Source organism: Petaurus breviceps, unplaced genomic scaffold (assembly GCF_028583685.1).
Source record: "Petaurus breviceps papuanus isolate PSGF00001 unplaced genomic scaffold, PetGlider_PUasm1.0 173, whole genome shotgun sequence".
In the NCBI taxonomy this organism is placed as follows: Eukaryota; Metazoa; Chordata; class Mammalia; order Diprotodontia; family Petauridae; genus Petaurus; species Petaurus breviceps.
The window spans coordinates 15,848,487-15,870,625 of NW_027185759.1; the positions used below are offsets into that span (position 1 = coordinate 15,848,487).

The window sequence follows — 22,139 nt, forward strand, 5'->3', positions numbered from 1 at the left end:
AGGGAAGGGAAGGGAAGGGAAGGGAAGGGAAAGAATGTCAGGAGTGTGCAGGTGGAAATCACTTAAACCAGGGCAGTGCCAGCCTCAGCAGAAACTGGGCATTTGGAAGGAGGGTGAGTTTGGGTAACTTGGGAGAACGGTTTCATTTCAGGGAGGGGGTCAGATTCCAAACGTATGAGGAGTGAGAAGAGAGGTTGGGGAGGCAAGTGTAAAAATCTTTTGCTACAAGTCTGGCTAATCAATCAATCAAAATATTTTAAAGCACATATTCACTGTGCTAAATGCTGATGATGTGGATACAAATAGTAATGATTACTTTCCTAGGCTACCTGAGGGGGTCTGAGGCTTATTCTTAGCCCATCCTGTAATTTGAGGGTGCCTTACTGCCCCTTCCCCTTATTTTGCATGCAACATGCAACCTGTACCAAAAGAACTGCTTTTGTTCTCCTTATCCTGTGTACCCCATCCTGTATCATTCATTTCCCCATCCTGTGTCATTTATCTTCCCCATCCTGTGTCATGACAACCTTTCCTTATCTTGCAAGCAACCACCTTCCTCACCTTGTTTGTACCTATCCTGTCCTTAAATCTCCAACCCCCATTAGAAACCCTAAAATTACATCATCATCCTATAGGCCATGTAACTTTCTGTGTGTATAAGTCTTGTCCTTTTCCTATATCAATGCCTTTGTTTAGCTCTTTGCTAAGTCTCAGGCCCATATGCTTTTCCATCAATAAAGCTCCCTTTGGCTAAAGAGGTCTGATTGAATTCTTTCAAAACTGAACCAGCTCTCCCTATGCTGATTTCCTCACTGAGGATACAAAAGAAGACAAAAAAAAACCAGTTCCTGCCCTCAAGGAGCTTATAATCTAATGGGGGAGACAACATGCAAACAAATAGATGTGTGTGTATTATGTATGTGTATGTATATGTATGTATATGTATGTATATGCATATATACATACATATACATTCACATACACATATAGTTATACACAGGATACATAAGAGATGATTAAGTGTAATGGGAATGCAAATTTAAAGATCTTCCCTGCCCTTAGGCCCTTTGATAGGCTTAAGAGACTCTGAGAAGCTTCCTTGATTTGAAAATATACTCTGCCTCCTAATAGGCTGAATGTGGTCACATGGAGCCTGTGCAGGAGGCTTGGTTTTCAGGAATGCCCACACCTTGATGCTGTGTGATTGGGCAGTGGGTCAAGAGGGTGGTTACATTCTCTGACCCAGGAGAAGGCTATATAAATCGCTGTGAGGCTTTGATTTGGGGCTCACTTTGAGAATTGTTCTGTGATTTGATCAGATGAGACTCTGGGAAGCCGTTGTTGAGAGCACCCCGGCTTTGAAAAACCCAGATGTTGATTTGGTATGGAAGTAATGGTTGGACAGTTTGGAAACCTGTCTACTTGATCTGTTTCTCTGTCTTGATAATTCTGTCTGTATATTTAAGTTTGGGGTGCTGACCTTTTTCCCCTGAACTAGGTAAATGATACATATTTGACTGATTAAGCTTGTTAACTAATTTTGAGTTGCTTTCCTTTAAGAAAGCAGATCTAAGAACCTGTGTTGGCAGCCACCCTGGGGACCCTGGGGTGCTTGCTGATACATTAAGAGAGGGAAGGCACTGGAATTAAGAGGAGTTGGGGAAGGCTTCCAATAAAGGATGGGATTTTCACTGGGACTTAGAGGAGAGCAGAGGAGGGAGAGTGTTCCAGGCATGAGAGGCAGCCAGAGAGAATGCCCTGAGCTGAAATGGAGGGCCTGGTTCATGGAAGAGCCAGGGGGAGCCAGGAGCCAGTGTCACTAGATCCAAGAGTACATGGGGCAGTAAGGTATAAGAAAACTGGAAAGGGAGGAGTGGAGTTGGTTGTGAAGGCCTTTGAATGCCAGAGCATTTTTCATTTGCTCCTAGAGACAACAGGGAACCACTGGAGTCTTCTGCATAGGGAGGTGAAAAGACTGGACCTACATTATAGGAAAATCACTGGTGCCTAAATGGAGGAAGCATGGGAGCGGGGAGAGATGGGAGGCAGGCAGCACTCCAGGGGTAAGTTGTTAAGGGCAGTGTCGGGAGAAAAGGTATTGTATCTGATATGCTGCAGAGGCCTTGGTCACAGCTGGAGTGGGGGGGAAGAGACCTGAGGAATCCAAGATGCCTCCTAGGTGTGAGCCTGGGCTACTGCAAGGACGGTGAGGGACAGTTTAGAGGGGAAGATAATGAACTCAGGAGATAAAGGATTGAGGCCATGGTTTGATCTGGTGAAGATTTGTTGGGGTGTTTTTAAGGATGGTACTATGGGAATTTTGATTTGAGAATCATCAGCAGTAGAGATGGTAATTAGTCCCTGAGAACTGATGAGATCACTCAGTGAAGTAAACATAAAGGGAGAAGAGAACCGGGGTCCAGGCCCCATAGGACACCCACTGGTGTTCCTCATTTGTTTTCAGGACCAGTGTGATCATCAGTGATGTCTTTCCTGAATTAGATGGTGGACCTACCCAAAACTGTTCATCATAGATGCACAGAAGGTTCCCCCCCACCACACTATACATATATGTTTTTATTGCTGTTATTTTTGATGAATATTCTACTTTTGTTTACCCATATTACATCTTGGGGGGGGGCAGATTTATTTTCTAGCTCATATTTGATAAACAGTTCCTTTGGCCACTTCCTTCTAGGAGTTATTTAATACCAGTAAGTACTAAATGGAACTACTTTAGTTTTATGGAAAATTATTTTTGCTTCAAGTAGTCTCAAAGTTCTTTTACATTTATACTTGACAGAAACTTGATTTCTAAACTCTGAAGTCATGTTGATTCATCTTCGTCTAACTTTCTCACTGAGTGAACTTCCCAATTTCTTCAGTTATTCTAGCATTTGTTCCTTAGCTACATTAAAAAAAAAAGAAGATCATGCTTTTGGGGGGATTAGAAGCATTTATCTCTATGCAGATTCAATTTGATTCCACAAGATTTCTCTAGGGGTCTGTTGTGTATGTAGTGTCATGGTTTAGGTTTAGGGGTGCTCAAGATGCCAAAATACCAACACACGCATCCTGCCAAATGAATTCCACTCAAGTCTTCTCTCAACCAAAGTAAAGCAAAGTTTATTAGAGATTCACCATAATGGGTAGATTCTTAAGGAGCCTCCGGATCTGTGAGGCTTGCTTTGGACAAGCCCGCCAGAATCATCTGAAACAAAGGGAGTCTGGGCTATTTAATTCTCCAGCTCCTTCATGGAGGCAAGATGAGTCTTATACACAGAAAGGTTGTGGGAGAAATCTAGGGGTGGTCTAGAGGAGGAGTTTGGGGAGGGTCTTCAGGAGGGGTCAAATGAGGTCAGACTCCAGTGATGAGAGATTAAAGGTGGGAAGTAGTTGGAGGCCACCTGGCCATGACAGACAATGGAGGGCTAGGCTAGTTCAAGGGTAACAGATTTGGGTGTATTTGGGGAGGATCAAGGTGGGGGGTAGCAGGACAAAGGAGGGCTAGGTAGAGATGTGGGCTGAGCTATAATGAAAGGCTTATGGCCTCAGGCAAAGGCCTCCTGTGGGGAAATTCAAGGAGGGCTCGAGAGCCTGTACCTCATCATGTAGCACTCTTAAGAGTTTAGATAAAACTGAGTTCCCATCCTCAAGATGTGCACTTCTTTGAAGGGTTGGACACAAATGCAAACAATTGTTTAAATCTTCCATGGAGTCCGTGCTTCGAGTCAGGAAGACCTGAGTTCCATTGTGTCCTCCAGCACTTACCAGCTGTGTGACCCCGGGCATGTCACTTGACCCCGTTTGTCTCAGTTTCCCTATCTGTCACATGAGCTGCAGAAGGCAATGGCAAAGCGCCCCAGTGTCGTTGCCTAGAAGACCCCAAAGCGAGTCACCAAGTATTTCCAAGGAACCACGGTCCTGCATTGAGAGACGCTCAGCCCGAGCCCGCGTGTCTAAGGCCGGGTGATGCATCTGTGTGCACACAGACAGTGCAGCGCCGGGTCACCTTCGAGGGAGGCCCCCCTCACAGCCCCGCGCAGCTTCCGCATCCCAGCCGCGCTGCCCCAATCCCGGGCCTAGGCCCTTCACTCGCATTACGCCGTGGAACACGTGCCGGCCCCGGCAGGTGGTCGAGGCTCTCCCGGGCTCTCTCGCGGGAGCCCCGCCGTGCCCCGCCCCTCGCCTGAGGAGGGGGGAGGGGGGAGCGGAGGCGGCCCGGCTGAGCGCGAGCTCCTCCCAGCGGCGGCCCGGGGAGGCGGCGGCTGCGTGCAGGAAGCTCCGCCCCGCCCCCTCCTCCCCTCCCCCTCCCGCCGCCCCTCCCCCTCCTCTTCCTCCCGCCCGCCCCCTCCCGCCGGGGCCCAGAGAGACGCGGACTGAGCGCCGCCGCCGCCGCCGCCGCCGCCCGCCCCTCGCCGTCTGTGCCGCCCGCACCCGCACCCATGGCTCTGTGCAACGGAGACTCCAAGGTCAGTCGGCGGAGCCGCCGCGGGCCGGGCGCGCGGCCCGATCCGGGCTCCTCGGGCGGCGGCGGCGGGAGAGTCCCCGGTCGGGGCCTGCCGCACTTCCCGCCGCCGCCGCTTTGTTGGGGCGCGAGGGTGCGCGCGCGGGGTGAGAGTGCGAGTGAGTGTGCGAGTGTGAAGCCGTCCGGACGCGGGGGTCGCTGTCCGCGCGCGCGGCGGGGCCCGCGGGGGCCCGGGAGCACGGGGCGGGCGGGGGAGGGGCACGCTGCTGCCGGCCCCCCCCCCCCCCCCCCCCCCCCAGTCCGTCCGTCCGTCCGTCCGTCCGCTTTGTCCGCGGGGCCCGGGATGACGGGCTCTCGTGCGGAGCGCCGCCCCTCCCGGGGCCCCACGTGTCTGCCCCGCTCCGGCCCGGGCACGTGGGCGGGGGCCGGGGCCCGAGCCGCGGGGAGGGGGCCGCCAAACTTCCGCCGGAGCCCGCGTCCCCTCCCCCACCCCGCGGGGGCCCCACGAAGTGCCCGCAGACCGCGGCCCCCTCCCCGGGGGTCCGCGCGGCGCGAGGCCGGGCCCTGGGGTCCGAGCCTGCCTTCGGCCCGACTGGCGTCCGGGGCCCGGCGCTAGAGGCAGCGCTCGAACCCGCGCCTCCGGCCGCGGACGTCACGGCGTCATCACCTCCGTAGGTCTGGTGAAGACGAAACTCGCAGCCCCGTTTAGGTCCCAGCTCATTTCGGGGGGGGGGCTTTGTGCCCCGGCCCTGGCGAAGCTCCCCGGGCTCTGGCCACACTGGTCGCCGGGCCCCCTGTGGAGATTCACGGGTCGGGACGCGGGGGGCCACGGTGCAGGTGGAATAAGCTTTAATTTTCCCCAGCAAGCCACGATCTGAGGGGCCGGAGGAGCCGGGCCCGTGGGCTGGAAGCGGCCTCGGCGGCCCGGTTTTCCCGTCTAGACACGAGGTTTAGCGGCTTTCCTGGGGGAGCCCCAGTGGAAACGGCCCGCCGGCCTCCGCCGGGCCCTCCTGTAACTTACTGCCTTAGGGAGGTTGGTGAGTTCTTCTGTAAAACGACCCATGGTGGGGTTCTTTCCCTTTCACCGTTTTAAAGCAGGACAACTTTACTATGTAGATTGCATAGAGCTTGCGGGGATGTAAAAATGTGGTTTCGATTAAACTTTTTTTGTTCACCTAAATAAACTCGAACTACGAACGAGCCGCGTGTTTCCTCTGTGCCGGGCGGGGGGGCGGTAGGGTGACATACACCAGGAGTAAGCAGGCCTTTCTCCGGGACTGCTGAAGTGGGGCAGGTGTGCTAAGCCTGGGCCCTGCAGGAGGGAGGTGTGGACGGGCTGCCTAAAGCTCATCTGCAGTGTGATGGGCCTGTTCGACTTGGATTCCCAAACCAAGATTATTAACACGTGTTCCAGGACCTGCCAGAAGTGATCTTGGCACCTAATTAATTCAGCCTCTTTTTACTTGAGTCCCGGGGTCTCTTGCCACAGGGGTGAGACCTCCATCTTCAAGTTAATGCAGCCATTTAGATTGGGGGAAGTGGTTGGGGTGTTTAAGGCTAGAGAGGTTCTGAAATGATGGGAAGACAGCCACATCTCCCATTCAGATATAACTGGTGAATTCTCTTAAGGGGCTTCTAGTCAGTGACATTTCTGTAAGGTCTTCACTTTGAACTGAAACACAGAGAATAAAATTTCTAGTTATTCTCTCATTAAAATCTCAGATTATAATTTTTTTGTTGTTATTTATAATTCACACAAAACTCTTGTTTTAGTGGAAAGATCATTGGGCCAGGAGTTAAGTGGCCTGGATTTCTTACTTAACTTAGATTGGGTAAATGGACCAGTGGCTGGTGTCTGTGCCTTGTTTGGCTTCTATTCCAGTGGAGATGACTTATTTCACCTTAGAGGAAAGCTATCATCTTGGTATGTAATGTGAAGACTCTTGTAGCTTTTTGGATAAAAGGCTTTAGAAATGTCCATTTATAAATTGCATTTGTAGTTGAAAGGCCTGTTAAGGAATGTAAATACTTTTAAGTTTTAAATTAAATATTTCTTGTATAGAGAGCTTATTGGTAAGTGATGACCTGTAAGGTTTTTGAGCTACTTAATCTTGAAATGAAAGGCCAGTGTGGCCTGGTGGATCAGAGTTGACTTTTGAGTTGGGTTCAGGTGGAGCCTCTGAGACATACTGACTGTGGGATCCTCCCGATGCAAGTTCCTTATCAGGGGCTTCTTCCTACACTATCACAGGTCTGGTGGGAAAAAAAAAAAAAGTCTACAAATAACCAAAGAGAAACTTTAACCTATTCCCAGTACCAGGATATGTAGCGTATCAAAACTTCTCATCACATCATAAATGTAGTTAGTTGTATGTCAGGTAGGAAGTCCCAATATTATCAAACTGATTTTTATAGAGAGGAAACTGAAACTTGGAAGGTTGAGTAGCGTTTATATGGCTCCTCCTATGTGCCAGACACTCTGCTAAATATTATCTTACGTGATCCTCACAACCCTGGGTGGTGCTGTTGTGATCCCCATTTTATAATTGAGGAAACTGAGGCAGACAGGTTAGTGACTTGCCCAAAGTCACACAGCTAGTACGTGTCTGAGGCTGTATTTGAACTCGCGTCTTCCTGACTTCAAACCCATAGCTCTGTGCACTTTGGTGCCCCTTAGGGACCATAAATGAATTCTCCATGATGGAGGTAGGATTGTGCTCAGATTTCAAGTCATGTCTCAAAGACTTGTTGCTTCAGTCTTGCCTTATACTTCAGTTCCAAAAATTCCCAGGCTGTTATGGTGACCGAAACAGTGTCTATTCTGAAGCCCCCTCCGGAATCAGCCTCTAGAGTCCATCCTGGTGAGATCCTGTTAGAAAATAAATCCTCTTCGTTGCAGACAATACTACTATATATATATGTATATAGTACATAGTTTATAGCATATAGTGTATATATATGTAGTGTGTGTATATATGCATATATACATATATATACTATCTAGATAGATGAGCTCTGATCAGCCTCATTTGTTTTTATGTCTGGATGTGTGTTGTGTCATTGGTTTATGGTAACAAGAGACACTTAAGATAAGTCCATAGGTAATTTATCTTCCCTGAGCTACTAAAATGGCCCCAAGGAGTTGAACTTGGGATAGTTTGGCCTTTGTTTTTGTTTTTAAAATCACAAGTGGTATAGGAACTGCAGTGCCCTCTATTCCTTCATTGCATTTCTTTACCTATTTCCAACATTTAAAATGTTCCATTTGTCCCTTCTCTTGGGAAGTGGTCTCCTTCAAAAGCCATGGAAAATTTCCCTTTATATACAGCCTCAATTATGTAGGACAGAGAAATGAATTCAGAATCTTGGTATTAGAAGGGTGGGTAGAGGTCACTCAATCCAGTCCCTGTCTGTTGTCTGTCGGCCTCCAGGACACTCTCCTTCTTTTCTCAGTGAGGTTAGTGCCTGGTTCAGGCTTTTTGTCTTCCATAGCTCCTGACCTTATAATAGATGTATTAATATTCCTTCAGACACCCCAATTTCACAGTTCAGTGTGATCATTTCCCCTGACCTACTCCTTTCCTCCTCAGTCACACACTATGACGCTCATACCCTCTCTTGATCTTCCCATCACCCACAAATGCATTGCTTCCGTGTTTATACACTCTTCCGAGATTCCCTTATGTGATCACAGGACATTCCATCTCTCCTCCTGCCCGGCAACCCCAAACCTTGTTATTTGTCCACACTTTGACCTCCAGTCCCTCTTCCCTGAGTCACCCTTGTATTAGCTATACTCTGTCCCTTTCCTATCTTGACTTTTTGGTGAACCAGTTCAATGTTATACTGTCCCTCTGGGGTCTTTCACCTGCTTTTACATTGCTGATGTTGCCCCAGCTAAATCTCACCCTTGGATCACTCCCCCCAGCTATACTGCCTTCACTCCTATATAAAGTGCTACTGAACGAAGCTGGAGAAAAATCGTGAATCACGTTGACTGAGGCCTCTAGACATTGATGATACATGAGCTCTCCTGGGCCCTCACCATGGCAAGACAGTCCTTACCTTATCCCAGTGGCTTTTCCAGGTGTTTGCATTCCTTCTAAAACTTCCTGTGACTCCTTGTTTTCTCCCTCTCCTCTGAGAACATTGCTTCATAGTTCATTGGGGAAAAAAGAAGCCAATTCCCTGTGAGCTCCCTCTTTTCATTTCTTCCTCATCTCATCTCATTCCTAAGCTGTCTCCCTTGATGAACTGGCCCTTTTCCTTGCCAAGGGAAACACTTTTATATACATGAGTAATGCCATTCTGTCTCATCTTCTCCAGTAGATTCACCTCCCTCCAAATTCTATCGTATTTACTTTATAAAGCACAATCCCTTATCCCTGTAGATCTTGTTTCTCAGGATAGACTGTAAACTCTTTGAAGACAGGAGATGTTTCTGTTTTTGTTTTGTTATCTCCACTGGCCATCCACACTGTAAATAATTGTCCATGGATCATTTGGATGTGCACTTTCCAATACGATGCCACAAACATTTAGTCCTACCCTCTTGTGATTTGAATGAAGTAGCATGAAAGCTAGACTGATTTTGGTGTATTCTTTCTTCCTAGGAAAATAAAAACTCATTCATTTGGATGAAAACTGCTATAGAAATGAAAAGAAGGAAAAACTGGGGCGGCCAGGTGGCACAGCGAGTAAGAGCACCGGCCTGGGGATCGAATCCGGGCTCAGACACTTAGCACCCATCCAGAACCACCTGGCCGTGTAACCTTGAGCAAGTTATTTAACCCCAATTGCTAAAAAAAAAAAAAACAAAGAAGGAAAAACTAATAAGAACTATAATTCCCAATAGAATAGAACTTGATGTGTATGTGTGTATTTCCATTTCCTAGTTTGAAACCTTTTCTTCATAGCAGTTCATTGCTGGACCTGGACCCATTGAAAGAATACTTAATTTGTTAAATGCCTACTTGAAAAAAAAAACAGGGAACTAACCTTTCTGGGTGGGAATGTGGCTTGAATTTTTTGTAAGAACTTGAAGTAAATCTCAAGAGTTTCATGATCTTGAAAAGTGACTGATCCTGGTGGGCTCTGAGGTCCTTAGTGTAGTGACCCTCATATACTGGGTGGTAGTCGAGGGAACTTCATGCAGTTAGTGCTGCAGCTGACTTAAAATAAAATACTGCATCATGCTGCTGCTTTAACCAGCACTGAGGAGGTATTAAGCAAGTACTGGCTTTTCTTCTTTAATGGGAATAATGCATAGGTTATTGCTAGGGTAACCAGTTACTATTTCATATAAGCTTGTGATGGTTACATGATCATAAAGCCTCTTAATCAGGAGATCACAATGAAAGGGAAGGGAGGAAAACTTTTGTTGAGTGATACAGTCTAGGGTAGTAGGTGTCAAACCCCAACAGAAATGGGCCGTCAGGAAAACTTACAGAAGGAGCCCTGCAGGTTACAGATAACTTAGAAAGACATATTAATGTTGTCTCTATTTTGTGATAGTTTTCATAACTTTGTTAACTATTTCCCAGTTACATTTCATTCTAATTCAGGTGTGGACCTCACAGCAGGTTTGACACCTTTGGGCTAGGTCTTCCTTGGTGTGCATACCACATACTAGCTAGACTTAAAGAACTGTCTGGGGTGGGGGTTGGGGGTGCCAGCACCCCGCCCTGGAGTCAGGAGGACCTGAGTTCAAATGTGGCCTCAGACACTTAACACTTACTAGCCATATGACCTTGGGCAAGTCACTTAACCCCAATTGTCCTGCCTTCCCCCCTCCAAAAAAAAATTGCCACTGATTTCTGAAGTGTGAATTCTAACTAGTGGGGTATGAGAAGTGATTCTGAATTCAGTATGAGGCAATTAACTAATTTTTTAAAATGAGGCAGCTTAATATGTGGTAGAAAAAGGGTCTTCAGAAAGCCACAAGCTCTATCGAGCTTAATAACATGATTTTATTACATTATTGATTTTTCTAGCAAATGAGCTGTGGTTCAGACTTCCTTGACTCTCTGTCTCAACAGCATGAAGGTGGTTCATGGGGTCCAGTAGTGTCACTTGTAAAAATGAACTCAGGGGCAGCTAGGTGGTGCAGTGAGTAAAGCGCCGGCCCTGGAGTCGGGAGGACCTGACTTTGGTTCTGGCCTCAGACACCTAACACAAAAAAACTAGCCGTGTAACGTTGGGCAAGTTACTGAACCCCAATTGCCTTCCAAAAAAAAGACAAAAAAAAATGAACTCAAAGTTGATAATATTTGTGAAAGATTAGCAAATTTTTTTTTGTCTTTTTTTTGGAGGGCAGTTGGGGTTCAGTGACTTGCACAAGGTCACACAGCTAGTTTTTGTGTTAAGTGTCTGAGGCCAGATTTGAACTCAGGTCCTCCTGACTCCAGGGCCGGTGCTCTAATCACTGTGCCACCTAGCCGCCCCTGAAAGTTTAGCAATTTTACTGCTTTAACTTCTAAGGTAATTATTTTCCTTTCCTTTGGAAGAAATTCATGGGTCACTTCTAAGCTGAAGTAATGTATTAAAAGACCTTCAGAAATACTGGTTTTATTAAAACTTGAAAAAGGTAGAATTGAAGCATTTCACAGATTCTTCAGATTTGAGACAAAAAGAAAACCCTGAAAACTACATTTTATCTATCTATAGGCACTGTTCCGTCATATTTAATAGTACACAAATGTGTAGCTGCAGTACAATAATAGCCAACATTTATATAATGCCTACCCTCTGTGAAGTGTTTTATAAATAGTATCTCATTTGATACTCACAATCTACCCTGGGAGATAGATGCTATTATTATTCCCATTTTACAGATGAGGAAATTGAGGATAAATGACTTGCTCAGGGTCACACAGCTCCTAAGTGCATGAAGTAGGATTTGAACTTGAGTTTTCTGACTGTAGGCCCAGTGATTTGTGCACTATGATACCACCTAGTGGTCTCTATCTTACCTTGTAAGACAAATATGCTTATGAATAATTTTCAAGTGAATTTCTTTATTTCAAATCCCTACTTTCTTTTGACCAAAACTGTACTTTTTGAAGGGGATTCTCCTCCTAAACAACAACAGCCTGGATTTCAGATGTTATAGAAATGCCAGGCAAGAAATTATTTAAAGTCAGATTTGAAGAAACATTGATTTTTAAGAGAAGGCAAGTATTTCAGAAAGTTGTAATATTAATGCAGAGGAGTTATGGCTATTTTTTATATTTGGCACAGTATCTCAAAGGTCTAAAGAAAAAAACCAGTGCCAGTTACTTAACTGAACAGAACTGGGTAACTGAGTGAGGTCTGGCCAAGCCTCCTCCCTGACAGGCTCTACCCTCCTTGGACGGGGTGCTTTCCAGAGGGGTGGATGCTCTCACCCTTTTCTTAGCACTTAATGGAAACTTGAATGGGCTGATCTGTGCTAAGGGAATAAGATGAACGTAGAGCAGAGCCTGTAACTCGGAATGTTCTGGGGAACGATCAGATGGGGATAGGGCATCTTTTACTGAAACCTGAAACCCATACCCACTGAAAAAGGAGCCAGAAAGGTGCTTTAAAGTACCATATAACAGTTATCTGACTTTAATCTAGGAAGACTAAATTTTTATATATAGTAAAACCTTAATTACTTGTAATCTGTAATTAATGGATTTTCCCCTTTTCAACTTTTTTGAGAGAGATAAGAAACAAAGGCTAAAACCCAAAAGGTTTTTTAATTAATCTTTAGTTAACTTGAAAAATTAATTTAATCAAGATATTCTTTTCCTTGAACATTCTGGTTATTTTAATTTTTTATTGGGATTTCTTGTCATGTACTTTTTGAAGAAATATACAGATTTTTTTCAGGGTTGCATTTTAAAGCACACAAAGATAAATGGAATGAATTGATATTTTTTTCTATTTTTAATATATGCAGAGAAGAATTTTTAGTGCTCTGCCTATTAAACTTGGTAAAGAGTAAGACTGGCAAGTAATTGTAGATGACTTCCAAAGTAGGTTGGTACCTTGAATGGGAATAGAATGTTCTGCATGCCACCTAGTTGTGTATTTGTGAGGAGCAGGGAAAGAACCAATGACTTGTCCAAGGTCTTGTAGGTAAGCAGTTGAACTCAATTAAGCCTGGGTCTTCTGTCTCCTCTTCTGCTATTATTTATGCTCTGCCTATGTTCTCCCAATAGTTATTGATGAAATGATAAGAAAATAAACCTTTAGGCAATAAGGAACCATTGATTTTTAAAACAATTAATATTTTATTTTCCCCCAATTATTTTTCTTTAAACTTTGAATTCCAAATTTTCTCCCTCCTCCCTCCCCTCAATGAGAAGGCAAGCACTTTGATCTGTTATACATGTATAGTTGTGCAAAACATATTCCATATTAGTCATGTTGTGAAACAAAACAGACCAACAAACCTCAAAAAAAACAAAGTTAAAAAGTATACTTCAATATGTGTTCAGACTCCATCGGTATTTTCTCTGGGGATGGATAGCATTTTTCATTATAGGTCCTTAGGAATTGTCTTAGATCGTTATATTGCTGAGAATAGCTAAGTCATTTGCAGCAGATCATCATACAGTATTGCTGTCACTGTGTATGATGTTTTCCTTGTTCTGCTCACTTCACTTTGCATTGGTTCATGTAAATTGAGATTTTTCTGAAATCATCCCGCTTGTCACTTTTTATAGCATAATAATATTCCATTGTAATTGTGTACTGTATCCTGTTTAACTATTCCCCAAATGATGGACAGCCTATTCTATATCTAATTCTTTGCCACCACTAAAGGAGCTGTCTTATATATTTTTGTCCTTTTTTTTTTCTTGTGTTTTTGAGATATAGACCTGGTAGTAGTATTGCTGGGTCAAAGGGTATACATGGTTTTATAACCCTTCCTAATTACTTTGCAAGATAAATGATTATGAATAATTTTCAGGTGAATTTCTTTATTTCAAATCCTGACTTTCTTTTGACTGAAACTGTATTTTTTGAAGGGGATTCTCCTATTTAAAAACAAAAAATTTGGTTTTCAGATGTTATAGAAATACCAGGTGTAATGTAATGCCAAAAGAAGGCAACTTCCCAGGTTCAAAATACCAGCATAGGTGCTCTCTATTTTATTTAGTGACAAACCAAGAACAGAGAAGATCAAAACATGACATCATTCAAAATACAGCATTTACTAAGTGTGATTGAATAATCTCCAAATACTACCCCACCCCAGGACCTTCCAATCATTCAATCAATTACAAAGTCTCTGTTCTAAATACTTCTCCACCCCTAGGCTATACCTTAATTAAGTCCACCACAAAGCCCCTCTTCTCAAATGGAGATTAGTTTCCAAACATAAGGTCAAAAGTTCCCCACCCCTGGATCACAATTGAATCTACCCCAGAGTTACATCAAGTTTAAACACAGCACTTAATACCCAAATGGAGGTCTTTTCTTCATCTTGACAGGAGGCAAGTTCTCAGCAATCTTAGTTCCTGGGGAGACAAGGCTTAGCAAAGCCACAAGATACATTGCCAGTCCCTTCATGAATTTATCCTCTGTCTGTAGAACAGTCCTAGAACCCCTGAACACATTAGCAAAGCCCTCTCCCAGGATTTCTGTAAACATACAACAAGAAAATCCTTCTTCAGGGCTTCCGAACCAACAGAAAGGTTCCCAGACCCCTGCAACAACAGCACTGTCCTTCACCAGTGGACAGTATTCACTCTGTCTGCAGGACAGTCTCCAGACCCCTGCAACAACAGTACTGTCCCTCACCAGTGGACAGTATTCACTCTCTGTCTGCAGGACAGTCGCAGGCCTTCTTAGCGAACAGCCAGGTTCCAGGACTTCTTCAACAAAAGGACAGTCTTTCACCAGTGGACAAATCTGGCAAAATAACATCAAAACAGACAGACAAAGTACCAGCAAAACAGCCATGTCTCCTCAGTCCTTGGCAGCTCAGGGGGGCAGGTCTCAAAAGTCCAGGGCAATTCAAAGCGGCCACCAGCAATTCTCTTAGTCTCTCTCTCTCCACGAGGTGCTGCTTCCAAAAAGATCTTCCGCCTCTCTCTAGTGTCTCTCCAAATCTACGTCACCAGCTCCTCCCAGTTCAGGACTTTCTTTTCACATCAAAAAGTCCATCCCACAGGTGGGATTAACAAGCTCTGGGTTTTAATACAATCAATTTGAAAACCAAGCCCAATACAGGGGAATCTCCACATTCCATTACTATCACACCAGGCAAGAGATTATTTAAAGTCAGATTTGAAGAAGCATTGATTTTTAATAGAAAGCAAGTATTCAGCAAGTTATAGTATTAATGCAAAGCAGCTATGGCTATTTTTTTATACTTGGCACGGAATCTCAAAAGTCTAAAGAAAAAAGCCCAGTGCCAGCTGATTAACTGAACAGAACTGGGTGACTGAGTGAGGTCTGGCCAAGCCTCCTCCTTGACAGGCTCTGCTCTTCTTGGACTGGGTGCTTTCCAGGGGATGCAGTTGAATCAGTTCCACAAGCAATGCATTAGTGTCTCAGTTTCCCCACATCACCTCCAACATTTGCCATTTTCCTGTTCTGTCATATTACCTAATCTGATAGGTGTGGAGTGGTACCTTAATTGTATTAATTTGCATTTTTCTGATTGTGATTTAGAGCATTTTTTTGTGTGACGTGAATAATTCTGATTACTTTGTCTGAAAACTGCCAGTTCACATCTTTTGATTATCAATTGGGGAATGGCTTATATTTTTATAAATTTTACTCAGTTCTCTGTATATTGAGAAATGCTGCTGCTGTTTGTTGCTGCTACGACATACTTGCTGTAATTTTTTTTCAGTCATCATTACTGTGTATTTACCTCTACCCTATTTCTCACCTGTTCATCCCACTTTTTCTCCTTTCACGCTATCCATTCTCAAAAGTGTTTTGCTTTTGACTTTTACCTCCTCAAATTTGCCCTTCCTTCTAAATCAGTCCCTCTCTTCTTAGCCCCTTCCTTTACTACTTTCCTGTAGTGTAAGATAGATTTCTGTCCCCAACTGAGCATGTATGTGATTCCCTCTTTGAGCCAGTTCTGATGCGAGTAAGGTTCAAGTGCTTCCTCCCCCATTTTCCCCTCCACTGTGAAAGCACTTGTGCTTCTTTTATGTGAGATAATTTATCCCATTCTACCTCTTCCTTCTGCTTCTCCCAGTGCATTCCTCTTTCTTACTCCTTAATTTAATTGTTTAGATATCATCCCCTAATATTTAACTCATACCCATGTCCTCTGTGTACTTGTAACTACTTGAATAATGAGAAAGTTCTTGGGATTATAAATATCATCTTCCCATGTAGGAATGTAAACAGTTTTAACTTTATTGAATTCCTTGTGATTTCTCTCTCATATTTACCTTTTTATGCTTTTCTTGAGTCATATATTTCAAAGTCAAACTTTCAGTTCAGCTCTGGTCTTTTCAGCAGGAATGCTTGAAAGTCCTCTGTTTCATTGAATTTCCATTTTTCCCCTTGAAAGATTATACTCCATTTTGTTGGGTAGGTGATTCTTGATTTTAATCCTAATTCCTTTGTACCCTGACATATCATATTCTAAGCCCTCTCCTCCTTTAACATAGAAGTTACTAAATCTTGTATTATCCTGACTGTGGCTCTATACTATATGAATTGTTTCTTTCTGGCTACTTGTAGTATTTCCTGGGGATGCAGTTGAATCAGTTCCACAAGCAATGCATTAGTGTCTCAGTTTCCCCACATCACCTCCAACATTTGCCATTTTCCTGTTCTGTCAATATGAACCTAATCTGATAGGTGTGGAGTGGTACCTTAATTGTATTTACCTGGTAGCTCTAGAATTTGACTATAATATCCCTAGGAATTTTTATTTTGGAATCTCTTTCAAGAGGTGATTCATAAATTTTTAAAGTTTTTATTTTACCTTCTGGTTCTAGAATACTAGTACAGTTTTTCTTGATAATTTCTTGAAAGATGATGTCTAGACTCTTTTTTTTTTCTCTTTCATGGCTTTCAGGTAGCCCCAAAATTCTTAAATTATATCTCCTGTATCTTATTTTCCAGGTAAGTTTTTTTTTTCAATGAGATATTTCTATGAGATTAAATTTTTTTTCATTCTTTTGATTTTATTGTTTTTTGATGTCTCATAGTGTCATTAGCTTCCATTTGCCCAATTCTCATTTTAAAGGAGTTATTTTGTTCAGTGTGTGTACCTTTGTTACTATGTGACCCATTCTACTTTTTAAGGAGTTCTTCATTGAATTTTTGTATATCTTTTTCCAATTGGCCAATGCTGCTTTATAATGAGTTCTCTTTAGTGCACTGACTGTTTTTTAGGATGTTATTTTTCTCTAGTATTTTTTGGTGTCTCCTTTACCAAGCTGTTGAATCTTTTTACCCTAATTTTCTTGCATCTCTGTCATTTCTTTTCCCAGTTTTTTCTGTACATCTCTTATTTGATTTTAAAAATCTTTTTTGAGTTCTTTCAGGGCCTGAGACCAATTCACATTTTTCTTTGAGGCTTTGAATGTAACAGTTTTGATTTTATTGTCATCTTCTGAGTTTGTTCTGATCTTCCCTCTTGCCACAGTAACTTTCTGTGGTCAGGATATTTTTTGTTGTTTCTTCATTTTCAAGCCTATTTCTTGACTTAATTTAGCTTCATATTAAAGTTGAGCCCCTGCTGGGGTGAAAGGGGTGCTATCCCAAGCTTTAGGTTTTTTGTGCAGCTGTTTTCAGAGCTGGTTCTGGTGTTTGTAAGCTTTCAGTTCTTCCAAGATGGTATGATCTAAGGAGAGGCGTGTTTGCTAGTCTCATGGCTGGTGCTCTGGTCTGTGAGTGATCATCCCAGAATTGTTTTTTTGGTTTTTTTTTTTTTGAGGGGGGAAGGTAGGGCAGTTGGGGTTAAGTGACCTGCCCAAGGTCACACGACTAGTTTTTGTGTTAAGTGTCTGAGGCCGGATTTGAACTTAGGTCCTCCTGACTCCAGGGCCAGTGGTCTATTCACTGTGCCACCTAGCCTCCGGACCATCATGGACTTGTGACCGGGGTCCTCTGCAACTGTACCCCCTGATGTGCTAATGCTCCTCTTTGCCCTGGGAGTGTGACCACAATCCAAATATGGGAATACAATAGTCCTGCACTCAGTGCCAGCAAAGGGACTCGGTAATCTTCTGACCACTTGTCTGTCCCCCCAAGGCCTGCTGCTGGCTTCTGGTAGTGCAGCCTATACTGGTACAGCCAGAGCTGGTCTGAGCTCCACTCTCACCCTGGTTTGACACTTGTCTTCTCCGCTGACCTTCTGATTGTTTCACCCCATCCTTTTGTGGGTTCTCTTTGCCCAGGCATTATTTAAGTGTTTGGAGGGGAATTTGGGCGAGTTTAGCTGAGTCCCTGCCTTTTCTCTGCCATCTTGGATCTGCCCCTCCCATTGATGGTACTTGAGGAGGGATATGAGTGATATGGCTAAATTTTTCTCATTCTTTCTTTTGTAAATTTTAAAGTTTTTTTTACACTTAAATATAAAATAAAGGAAGGAAAAAAAAACCATTGCCATGTACATAGCAGAACATAAGAAAGGATTCAGTATAAAACAATAAATTTCCATTTCAAGAAAACCTGTATAATAAATGCCACATGTTGTTTTCAAAACAGTTCAGCTTATCTTTGCTTCCTTGTAGGTTTTCTTTTGTTCTGCTGTGCACTTTTTACTTTATTCTTCCCCCCCTTCCTTACCACCTCCCAAAGAAGACTACAATTAAGTGTGGATGCACATACACACACAGATATACGTATTTATACACATATGTACGCACACGTATAGATCTACATATGTATGCATGTACACTTAAACACATATATGTATACTTATTTCCTCCTATCATCTGTTTCTCTGAAGGTGGACAGCATCTTCTTTCCTAAGTCCAAGTCTGTCCATGTTTTTTCTAAATCATCCAGCTCATTATTTCGTTACACCACAGCAGTATTCCAACCCAGTCACGTTCTATCTGAGAGATTGTCTGTGAAAGATTTTTCCCCAATTTTCTGCATTCCTTCTATCCTTGGCTGCATTAATTTTATTTATACAAGAAAATGTTAATTTAAAATAATCAATTATCCATTTAGTTCTTCAACGGTGCCCTCATTTTATAATATAGTTTGAGGTCTGATACTACAGAATCTACTTCCTTTACATCTTTTTCCCCGTTTTTTTTTTTTTTGAAGTTCCTGACCTTTTGTTCTTCCAAATGAACTGTTATTATTTTTTTCTAACTCAACAAGATTATTTTTTATTTTATTTTATTTTTTGTCTTTTGGAGGGCAATTGGGGTTAAGTAACTTGACCAAGGTTACACAGCTAGGGTTTTGTTTTTTTGGGGGGGAAGGGGACTTTGGGCCGGCACTTTACTCACTGCTCCACCTAGCCGCCCCCAAGATCATTTTTAGTAATGGCTAAATTGTCTTTAGGAAGACAGTCTGACAGTGATGTGTAGGATGGGTTGGAGAAGAGAGGCTGGAGTTAATCTAGGAGTGAGGGATAGTGAAAAAGTTGATGAAAGGCAATATGCTAGTCTTGGGCAAAACTCTTGTGACCTCAGAAGAGGAAAGGAGCCCTGGGCTGAGGGCTCAAGCTCTGCTGGTAGGTACCCTTGGGGGCCTGGATCTCTCTCTTTCCTCTGCTGTAAAATGAAGTAGTTAGGCACAAAGATATCTCAAGTCCCTTTTAGCTCCCAATCCATGATCCTATAAACTGGGTTAGAATTAGACCTCTGCTATATTTCTAACTTGGCAAAGTTGGGTGACCTCTTTGGGACTCTGTTTTCTTATCTGTAAATGAGAGGGTTTACAAAAGGCTTTCCAAGGTCTTCTGGCTCTCAGTCCTATTACCAATTATAGTTAGAAATCTTTCATGTTTGCTTCCCTTGTGAGAAGCCAAGAGGCAGCCCCAGGCAGCCCCTCTTGGCATTCCTGAATGCCTCAGTTAATGTGAACATTCACATGTTACTATCATGTAATTTCTATTGAAATACCTTTAGTATCATGAGGAGATTTCTGCCATGGTGACTTAGTGCTGATATTTGTAGAATATTCTTTTAAGGTAACTTCTGTCTGAAAGATTGTTGATTCTCCAAATCAGCATTGATACCAGTGAGTTACCAGTTTGATATTGATTTAAAGTTTTCTGAACTGTAAGCTGCAATATTCTTACCAAATATGTTGGTCTTAAGGCTTTATTGTGCTTCCTTTTTTTTTTTTGGTATTTTTAATTTTACTTTCAGTAAGTAAGAATTTTATCAAGAGATGCTTATATAAAAGAATAAAACTGGGATGGTATGAGTTCTCTGGGGATGGCATGAGAGTGCTCTGGGGATGGCTCCACCACTCTGACCAATAGGGTAGGCCCTTTTTTGATTTCTCCCCCTCTTCTGACACTGACTGCTTTTCCCACAAGAGAGGTAGGGTAATGAGAAAAAGAATCCGTCCACTTTTTCACCTTAGGAGTGATAGATAGGTCTTTCCTGTAAGAGACTGGAGGTTGAACTTACCTCAGTTTTTGAATTTTCTGTAAGTTTGGCCTACCTATTTGAGTATCTCCTACTCCCCCCCTGTGCAGGTCACACCTCCCATTCTGAAACCTCACTGGATTTGAAGACTAGGCTATGTGGTTAAAAAGAAATGCAGGTTTATTATATACACACACAGTAACATAGTGAATAAAGATAAGCCTCTTTCATGATTAAACAACAGTGGTTTGTCTGTTCCTTCCTATAAACCAGGATTTTCCAGACATTCTGTGCAGTGTAGAGAGGTGTCCCAGGAGAGTATGTCAATATGTGTTACATTCTCCCTTCTAAAATAATTTGAAATAATGTAGAAAAAAGCCTGGATGTTAAGGGCAGTTTTTCAGAATGAAAATTTCAGAATGAAAAAAGCTTTTTTTCTCTTGAGTTCCTTTACAGCTGTGTGTGTGTGTGTGTGTGTGTGTGTGTGTGTGTGTGTGTTTCCCTTTAGAATTTTATCTGCAGTGTAGAGAGTCTCCCATCTTGGGAGTGTTTCGTATTCCTCTGTTCCCTGACTTTAGAACTTAAAGGTTCTTTCCATATATTTCAAACTGTAGACTCTTATGTAGTCAGAACATCATCTTAAATATATTCAAAATCCCCCTAAACTTCTGTTTCTATCATATTTACTTAGAAAACAGTTATTCCATAGAAATGGAAAGTAAATTGTGCTCCAGTTATTAAGAATTCTGAATTGTGGGATTCAGATGAACTTGGACTGTATGGCTACAAAGGCTTCTGAGCCCCACTAAGTGTCTCACTCATCTAAAACATTACTGAGTACGGTCATTAGGACAGTTGGGACTTCTTCTTCCTCCCCCTCCTCCTCTCTGCAGCCTTTGACACTGTCAGACACCTCCACACCTCTTTTGCTTGATACTCCCTTCTCTCTAGGATTCCCTGACACCTCCCCCTCATGGCTTTCCTCCTACCCATCTGACTACTCCTTCCCTGTTTTCTTTTTCTTGGAGGACAATTGGGGTTAAGTGACTTGCCCAAGGTCACACACTAGTAAGTGTTAAGTGTCTGAGGCCAAATTTGAACTCAGGTCCTCCTGACTCCAGGGCGGGTGTGCTATTCACTGCGTCACCTAGCCACCCCCTTCCTTCTTTTCTTGGTTGGATCCTCAGGTTATACCCACTGACTCTGACCATCCCCCAAAGGCTCTTTCAGATACTTGAATATTCAATTTTCATTTCTATAAAGATTAATCTTATCCAGCTTAAACCATCTCCTGACCTTTAGTCTCACATCTCCAGCTGCTTATTGGGCATCTTGAACTGGATGTTTGGGGGGAATATCTCTTAAGAGCAAGGAGGTTAGTAGAACCTGTTTGATTCTCAAGACTCTTCGGGCTGACCAGCTCTTACCAGCCCGGAGCTGGGCTTGACTGTACGAGGTCTCGGCACTCCGTGAGATGTCACGTAGAGCTCTGTAAGAAGTTTAGATGTTAGGTTGTTTTTTATTTGTAGTAACTTATAGTAACAGCAGGCAGCATTCATGTATCACCTACTGCGTGCCAGCCACCATGTGAAGCACCTTACAAATATGACTTCATCCGAGCCTCAGCCACTCTGGGAGGTAGGTGCTGTTGTTATCCCCAAGGTATAGCTGAGAAACTGAGGCCAACACAAGTTAGGGGATTAGCCAAGGCCACACAGCTACTGAGTGTCTGAAGTTGGATTTGAACTCAGGTCTGTCTAGCTCCGGCCCAGCACTCTATCCATTGCACCAGCACGATTCATATGACTCTTCTGGTTTTATAAATTGCCCCTCAGCAAAGATTAAGCAATTAAGTAATAAAAGTAATAAGGCTTATAGGAGGAATGATCACAGAAGGTTAATGTGCCTACTAGGAGTTTAATAAACATTAACAAAAATTTAATGTCTCTCGTTTGTTAACAGGCATGTTTGTGTAGTCTGCTGAGCGAATCATGCCAGTATGTTGTGTTCATGGTTAATAATTTAGTTTGTATTCTACGCCATAACATACTCTCATAGTTTTATGTGTCTGGGAGGATTCTGGTCTGAATTGCATGACTTGGATTGTTGTTGTGCAGATGAAAGCAGTTAACTTGTCAAACAAAGGAAATCATTAGTTA

General features: G+C 43.2%; 1 protein-coding gene across 1 annotated transcript in view; it reads left to right on the plus strand.

Annotated features, from left to right (window-relative positions):
- Nucleotides 1-1,835: 1,835 nt before the first annotated feature.
- Nucleotides 1,836-22,139, plus strand: part of GMPS (guanine monophosphate synthase) — a 77,112-nt gene continuing 56,808 nt past the window's right edge. The window contains exons 1-2 of the mRNA XM_069083439.1: nucleotides 1,836-1,843; nucleotides 4,369-4,472. Of these exons, the coding sequence (XP_068939540.1) occupies nucleotides 4,446-4,472 (27 nt within the window). The 5' untranslated portion in view covers nucleotides 1,836-1,843; nucleotides 4,369-4,445. The remainder of the gene's footprint in view (nucleotides 1,844-4,368; nucleotides 4,473-22,139) is intronic.